The sequence below is a fragment of the Festucalex cinctus genome, chromosome 12 (genome assembly GCF_051991245.1).
Source record: "Festucalex cinctus isolate MCC-2025b chromosome 12, RoL_Fcin_1.0, whole genome shotgun sequence".
NCBI lineage: Eukaryota > Metazoa > Chordata > Actinopteri > Syngnathiformes > Syngnathidae > Festucalex > Festucalex cinctus.
The window spans coordinates 17341568-17349285 of NC_135422.1; the positions used below are offsets into that span (position 1 = coordinate 17341568).

General features: G+C 37.9%; 2 protein-coding genes across 2 annotated transcripts; one reads left to right on the plus strand and one right to left on the minus strand.

Annotated features, from left to right (window-relative positions):
• Nucleotides 1–1317: 1317 nt before the first annotated feature.
• On the minus strand, nucleotides 1318–2586 carry LOC144031870 (cocaine- and amphetamine-regulated transcript protein-like). Its single transcript, XM_077539354.1, has 3 exons — nucleotides 2363–2586; nucleotides 2199–2279; nucleotides 1318–1463 (listed from the first exon to the last, which is right to left on the minus strand). Exons 1-3 carry the CDS (start codon nucleotides 2504–2506, stop codon nucleotides 1356–1358), a joined length of 333 nt encoding a protein of 110 aa, XP_077395480.1. The 5' UTR covers nucleotides 2507–2586; the 3' UTR covers nucleotides 1318–1355.
• Nucleotides 2587–3341: 755 nt separating this feature from the next.
• Nucleotides 3342–7333, plus strand: yju2 (YJU2 splicing factor homolog). The gene is made up of 8 exons (XM_077538835.1): nucleotides 3342–3498; nucleotides 3726–3826; nucleotides 4064–4208; nucleotides 4277–4411; nucleotides 4608–4789; nucleotides 5194–5353; nucleotides 6782–6932; nucleotides 7118–7333. Exons 1-8 carry the CDS (start codon nucleotides 3475–3477, stop codon nucleotides 7246–7248), a joined length of 1029 nt encoding a protein of 342 aa, XP_077394961.1. The 5' UTR covers nucleotides 3342–3474; the 3' UTR covers nucleotides 7249–7333.
• The last annotated feature ends 385 nt before the right edge of the window (nucleotides 7334–7718 follow it).

Below are 7718 nucleotides of genomic sequence, written 5' to 3' on the forward strand. Positions count from 1 at the left end.
AAGGGCAAGTGACCTGGGGTGAGAGGAGAGTTAGGGTTTTCACAGTAAGACAGGAAACATGGACAACAAAACAAAAGCATGGGACGTCACGCCGGTGGCGGCGTGACAGTAATGAGCAATAATCTTACGTGAAACCGAACGTGGACATAAATAATAATAATAAATCATTTTTATTATTATTGTAGTAATTCTCAGTTTTTTCTCCTCTTTCTGATTTTTAATTTTCTGTACAGTATATTTAGCTAAAGCAACATATCATAAATCAATGAAACACTAGAAACTCATGTTTAATTAGTGCATTTTAATGTATTTTTGTCTATATTTTTATGAACATATTGATTATCGTTGTATCTTTTCTATAAAGCAATACAATGAAAATGTTCTTTCTGTTAGTCGTCAATAAATTTCTACTAAATTTCAACCTCACTTCTTTTTAGACTGCTAGCGGTATGAGTATTCACACTATCAACAAAGATGACTTGACTTATGCACTCCTTCTGATATATAAAACTTAATTTAACACAGTAACAAAAAAAATAGTCAACAGTGATCTTTCTTTCTGACACCGATGATGATTGACCAATGTGTCAAACTGTCGCAGTAAAGCGCCAACAGGAATTACTCAATGTCCGATTGTATCTATGGTTGGTATCTGCAGCCTCCATGAGTACCCGATGCCTTGAAATAAGGCTGGTATCGGTACTCGCCCTTCCCTAAATATTTTTAAATCAGAGATGCTAATAAAGATTTCTTGAAAAAAATTTTGTGCTGATTCCGAATCTGCCCTCTTTGTTTGACAGCACATCATATTTCACAATAATATCATAATTATAATAATATAACACGTAATTTAGTAATATTTATGAATTAAGGGTTATGTTCAGCAACAGATTTTTTTTCTAAAACGTCTATAGCTTTTATGCAGTGCATGTTAAATCCATATTGTGTAAGCTTTTGTATGTCACACTTAAAAACTAAAGATAGAAATGTCTCAAAAACCTTATGTAAAGACTTCTTTTAAATCAGGTCAAAAATGTGATTTAAGACACATGAAAGGCCATCTCTGATTCAAATTTGCTGTTGACCATGTGTTATCATCTGGGTGCTGATAAAATACTACAAATAGTTTTCCCCTTATTATTATTATTTTTATCACAAATATTATGACGCAAGGACACTTGCATACTTCATCATCAAGGACACACATTGACCCTGTTTCAACACAATACACTTTCAAGTTGTGCAACATGGAGACAGGCCATGACCGCATATGATACTTTTAATTGTCACCAAAACAACACAACAGCACAGAATGGAGGCCGCTGCAATGCACCGATGGCTTCGTTTGTTTTCCTTCACAAGCACTTGAGGACGTAAAAGTTGCAGGAAGTCCCTCGGGGACAGCTGCACAGTGTGCCAATTCGGGAACCTTTACGCACGGCGCAGGGCTCCCCAGCGTCGCACTGAAAGGACAAACGATTTAAATAAAAAAAAAAAAACAATAATCAGAAGTAAATCATAGTTTTGTTTTATTTTATTTTATGCAAATTGCATTGACTATGGCCTTCATAAAATACATAATTTGAAAAAAACAACTTGCATTGAACATCATATTGCTTTTTTTTTTTTTTTTTTTTAAGTAGCTCAAGAAATATTTCATTAACGGGCCAAAAAAGTGACATTACATATGGAAAAAAAATATTTTTCAAAATATCGAAAACAATATCATCAGTATCATTTCACTAATGAATAAGGAAAAACAAATTTATAAATGTTGTAAAATTGAATTTAAGTCTTTGAATGAAAGTTTTCAAAAAAACAGTTAACACATAATTATTAACTAATTTACCAGCCAAGTAAATAATGTTGTTGTTTTTTTCTTTTTTTCTTTTTTTTTCTACGGCTATGATCGTCAATGGCAGTGAATGCATTTTAATTGTAGCATGGAAAAGTTTGTAAATGTTTTTAAAATATCCATTATGGCTTTGAATGAAAGTTTTCAAAACATTTAACGCCTAATAACTAAATTAATGACCAATTATTAAAAAAAATTATCTTTGACGGCTATAGTCGTCAATGGCAGTGAATTAGTTTTAATTGTACCACTGAAAAGTATAATAAAAAGCTAAATAAAATCATAAAAGAGGAAAAAGTAAATGAAATCAAATAAAACTGCACCAGGAGTAAGTTGGACTTACAGAAGGCAGCCAGCCCAGCTTTTTCTCAGAGGGCATCTCTTTGTTTCTCAGCTTCTCCAGGACCTCTTGTAAAGCATCAATCTGTATTCAAGCCATCAAAACACATACAGCGCTCTATGTAACCGGCTATTATTTCACACGCACAACGTGGCTGGCGGTCTCACCAAATCTTTCTCCTGCTGACTTTTCAGCGTGAAATCCAGCGAGCGTGTCTCCACCGAAGTGTCTTCTGTCGCGGACGCATACAGGAAGGCGGCGGCGGCGAGGAGGAGGAGGTGGAGGTGGACGAAGGCCCGGGTGCTCAACATGGTGCTGACGCCAGGTGAGGGTTGACTTTGGAGGCGCAGCCCCGCTCTTATAGAGGGGCCTGTGACATCAGTGAGCGTCTGAAATATTGATGGAGGAGATGACCCTTGTGAACCCCATTGCCGGACGATTTGCACGTCTGTTAGCGGTTCCTGGTGTCTTCACTTTGTGTCTACATAAGGGAAAGTGCAGTCCTCAATATGACAAGTGATAAATCTGGTTAACTCGTGTTGACACCAATCTGTGATTCCATTTCCCCTTGTTGGAATTACCTAAAGGCAGTAGCGCACACAGACACACACAACACAACACAACACAACACAACACAGGTACGCCGACATCAGTGACCCCCATTAACAAATCCCCCTTGACGCATCCGCTTGTCATACTGTTTTGACCTGCAGAGAATTTCAACTAAAAATGCAACAGAAAAATGTTCTATTTATCAGAGACATTTTATAAACATTTTTTAAATAATTCCCAGTTTTTCTGCATCAACGGACAATCATTGATGGGGGGGGGGGGAGTGTGTTGGGGTTCGATAAACCATCAGGTGGATGTCCTGTCGGCCCCACCATTTGCACGTCCGCATTTGTTTTCTCCAAACCCCCAAAAATCAAAAATCTCGCATGTTAATTGACGACTAAATTCTCTTTTGGTATGAATGTGAGCGCAAATGGCGGTAATACTGACTATTTGTGCCCTGCCGAACAGTAATAACGCAAACTGGATTTTGAAAGAAAGAAAGAAAGAAAGAAAGAAAGAAAGAAAGAAAGAAAGAAAGAAAGAAAATTACAATGAGAAGAATGGACTATAGGCGGCAGCAAAACGCCACAGATCATGCGTCCACCCCGCCATTTCCGGAAAGAAGAAGAAAACCGGAAGTTTACTGTAGTGTTATGTGCTTGTTTTGGTCGCTGTCCAACTACTTCTACTACTTTTCCCATTTGGTTGTTGTGCAACTGTAAGGATGTCAGAAAGGAAAGTATTGAATGTAAGTATAAAATTCAAACGTTAACTAATAACTCGTCATGATTGTATGAGGTCGTAATGAACAGGGACAATAAACAAGCTAGGCTAGCGTTAGCTCAGGGGGATGCGAACTCATTTCTGATGCACACAAACATTCCAAAGGGACGCAGCACGTCAGTAAATAGTCAATTCATTTAAATAAAATATCGTTGCAGGTTTGATTGACGCATGATTTGTCCTGATTCACAGAAATACTACCCTCCGGACTTTGATCCGGCCAAAATCCCTAAACTTAAGCTGCCCAAAGATCGACAGTATGTGGTGAGATTGATGGCACCATTCAACATGAGGTAAGTGTGCCACAGTCAACATTTTCATAAGTCTGGAGTACAGAAATCTGAGAAATGAGAATATTTACAATTGATATTCTGAAATTTTGACCATTTTAATTTGAACAAGTTCTCAAAATGATTATCAGTTAATTCGAAAATAATTTAAGGTGTCAATATATCATTTAATCGTTACATCTGATAATGATAAATGAATAAGTTGTTGCCATGTGATTATAATTCATTGATTGTGTCCAGGTGTAAAACCTGCGGCGAGTACATCTACAAAGGAAAGAAGTTCAATGCACGTAAAGAGACAGTCCAGAATCAACTGTACATGGGACTCCCCATCTTCCGCTTTTACATCAAATGTACCCGCTGCCTGGCGGAGATTACCTTCAAGGTGAGATCAAGCAGGAATGTGCCGATTTAAAGAAGGTGACGCTGAAAGTGGTCCATGCGTGATTCCAGACGGACCCGGAGAACACTGACTACGCCATGGAGCACGGCGCCACCCGAAACTTCCAAGCGGAGAAACTCATCGAGGAGGAGGAGAAGCGTATCCAGCAGGAGCGAGAGGACGAGGAGCTCAACAACCCCATGAAGGTCAGCGGAAGCTTAATGCATCTGCAACTGTGAGATAGTCAAAAATTCAGCTACCTCCCCGTAGTCTACTAATAATTGGTATTGTTTTATCGGGCCCGAAAACAAAAAACGTGTTTCTTTCTTTTCTTTTGAGCATGTGGCAGCGAGCTAGCGCAAAGGGCTAACGTAGCAGTGCTTGGTGGTCCCCGTCTCATAGGTGCTGGAGAACCGCACACGGGATTCCAAGATGGAGATGGAGGTGCTGGAAAACCTCCAGGAATTAAAGGAGCTGAACCAGAGGCAGGCCCAGGTGGACTTCGAGGGGATGCTTGGCCAGTACCGAGAGCTGGAGAAAAGAGAGAGGGAGCGTGAGAAAGAAGAGGATGAGCGGGAGACCAAGTAATTGGAGATTACATTACAGTAGATATTTGAAAATATATCCGCCTCCAGTGGCTGAAATATAACATATTGGTTTGTCATACGGTTTTCTATGCTGCAATAGGCGCTAAAGAGTAAAATTTGACATGAAATTATACTTTTCCCCCTTTAATATACGTCAACTTCCACAGTAATAATACAAATGTATTTTTCTATGCTGTATCGGGATTTGCCAAGTGTGAATGCACCTGTTATCAGATTTTTTAGTTTTTTTGTTTTATAAATTAAACTAATTAATCAATAAAATTTTAATCGCCCAGCCTGATATTCTACATGGCTGCGAAATTCAGAGAAAATACACCTCAAGTTGTGCTCAACATGGGAAGCTGTTTAGTTGCTGATTGTGAAGTGAATGTGTCGCGCAGAGACATGTTGGAGCGAGCGCTGGTGAAAAGACTGCGAGACTCCGATTCTGAGAACGAAGAGGACGGCAGCAGCAACAGCACAGACGTCCTGTCGCACAAGACGTGCAACACTGACAATCCAACAGACATCCTCACAGCTGGCAAACCCACAGAAACGCACGTACGTATGACCTCTCAGGTCGACCCCCGCATAGTCGCGGTTCGCCACCTGAGGATTTCCACCATCCCAGATTTCGTTCTTTTTTTCTTTTTATATATTTTGGGTATTTCAAAGATTTTTTTTACCTCTCCTATTTCTCCCATTCGATGTGGAAAACGTAAGTTAAATGTTTAGCAGCTTTTGTTGTTGTGGTTTGATTTCCCTTCATGCATTTCAACACTTCAATGTACAACCTGTATTACAATTTTGTGTGTGTGTGTGTGTGTGTGTGTGTGTGTGTGTGTGTGTGTGTGTGTGTGTGTGTGTGTGTGTGTGTGTGTGTGTGTGTGTGTGTGTGTGTTTTTGTAATTTATAAGGAAAACGGTGAAGTCTGAAATCATGAGCTCATGGAAAATATATATGAAAATGTCCTATTTTGAAAGATTTTGATTTTCTTTTTAATCACAGAGGCAGAATTTTTCTACTAAAACCATTTCAATCTATCAGCTATTACAAAGAAACAAGAACAGCAATTTATTATTAAACTTTTGAGATTGCAAGAAAATTAAATGTGGAAAATAAGTCATATTTCAAGGAAAAGGTTCTAATTTTCTGTAAAATTCTGTAAAAATGAGAAAAAAAATCAGTTGAAAAAGCTAATACTTTTAGGAAGTAGTTCAAAATGTCAAAAATATTTCAAGAAAAATGTTTTCTATGGCATCATGTAAAAATTATGTGATGGTCACAAAATTGGGGGAAAAAAAGGGCCATAGTTTTAGGATATGATAGAAAAATTAAATAGAAAACGAGTAATATGAGCAGTCCTAATTTTCTGATTTATTTTTTCATTTATGACATGAGAAAAGAGCAACAAAAAAAAATAAGTATGCAAAAAGCTTGATGTTTTATGAGTGATTCCAAAATATAGGAGAAGTCCTTTTGTATTGTTTGAAGGAAAAGGTTCTAGTTTTATTAGATATTGCGAAAAACAGAATAGAGAAAAAAACAAGAAAAGCTCAATCAGTGTTGTGTGAAAACCTTTTTTATGAGATATTCTGAAAATAAGTATTTTTTTTTTTTTAGAAAAAGTCATTCGACATATTACAAAAAATGTACATTAGCCAATGTAGTTTGTGGGAAGAAAAATTGACATTTACAGGAATAAGAAATGCTATCCGTTCATTTTAATTTCATGTTAATTTAGTTATAATTCAGTTCATGTAATTCATAAATAGTTGTTGACAAAAGTATTTTTATATATATGATAGAAAATCGTATGAGTAGTTTTGGTGCAAAAATATTTTTCACGATATTTTTTATTTCTCGCTTGAAAATGACTTGCAGGCGCTTGAGAATTTGACGTTTGGCCACAGCTCATCGATTCCTTGTAGGAGCTGCATATATCTTTTGACCACTCTCATCGAAATTGTCGCTCTTGTTGTGTCTCAGGGGACCGTCGAGGCGAAAAAGGCCAAGGTGGAGAGCTGGGAGAAGAGTGTGGGCACGCTCGGCGCAGGCGCCACTCTAGGATCGCTCATCGTACGCAAGAAATCAGCAGCGACGAGTCAAGTGAAGACTCCTGCCGCTAGTTCAACAACAGGTTACAGTCCAGACTTTTATGGATGATTTATCACTACGTAATTAGTTTCAAGACTAGAGCCCAAGTCCCGACCTATAAAGGATTTTTGTAGCCGCTATAATATTGGGAGCTAATTACGCAATTTGCCAGCCAGGGGATTGTATCACCAAAGTATGTTTCTGTTTATTTTTCGTCCCACTTGACAGAAAAAACGTCTTCTCCGTGTGCCAGCAGCCCAGCTAAACTTTCAACTCCTTGCGCGGCCACCTCCAACGGGTCGTCGTCGCTCAGTCTGCTGGGTGCGTATTCAGACAGCGAGAGCAATGACAGCGAATGAGGATCAACGTGCACATCTGCATGGATGGAACCACGCCAATCATTAAATATGTTTCAGTGTTTAAATAAATTCTGTTTGGTTGTAAGTTTTGTGAATTCTTGTGACTGTATAACACTCACTATTCTTCTTCTTGAATATGTATTCGTGCATAAAGGACTTCCCTTCATTAGAATTAAAAGTGGAAGCTGATTTTAGGCTTTTGAATTTTGACAGTCACTTAATTTTTCTTTTACATTTTCAGTTTCTAGGTTTTTTTTTATAAAATGTGTGTGGCATGCTTTTGTAAAAAACACAAGGATCAAGAATTATAGCAGTATTTAGTGTATTTCTTGCAATGATGGAATTGTCTCATTTCAGGGGCGGATTTTTAAAAGGCATCTATACCTGCAGGACTTAAATAAAACAAAAAATATATATACAAATGGTCCACGACTTATAAACGTTTGTAGATATGAACAAGCGGTGACTGA

Excerpts from the sequence above, each read along its gene's own strand:
- LOC144031870 (XM_077539354.1), bottom strand. The coding sequence starts at position 2,506 with ATGTTGAGCACCCGGGCCTTCGTCCACCTCCACCTCCTCCTCCTCGCC. Across the intron at positions 2,280-2,362 it reads GTCAGCAGGAGAAAGATTTG|ATTGATGCTTTACAAGAGGT; the intron begins GTGAGACCGCCA and ends GCTTGAATACAG. Across the intron at positions 1,464-2,198 it reads AGCTGGGCTGGCTGCCTTCT|TGCGACGCTGGGGAGCCCTG; the intron begins GTAAGTCCAACT and ends TTGTCCTTTCAG.
- yju2 (XM_077538835.1), top strand. The coding sequence starts at position 3,475 with ATGTCAGAAAGGAAAGTATTGAAT. Across the intron at positions 3,827-4,063 it reads ATGGCACCATTCAACATGAG|GTGTAAAACCTGCGGCGAGT; the intron begins GTAAGTGTGCCA and ends GATTGTGTCCAG. Across the intron at positions 6,933-7,117 it reads TGCCGCTAGTTCAACAACAG|AAAAAACGTCTTCTCCGTGT; the intron begins GTTACAGTCCAG and ends CCCACTTGACAG.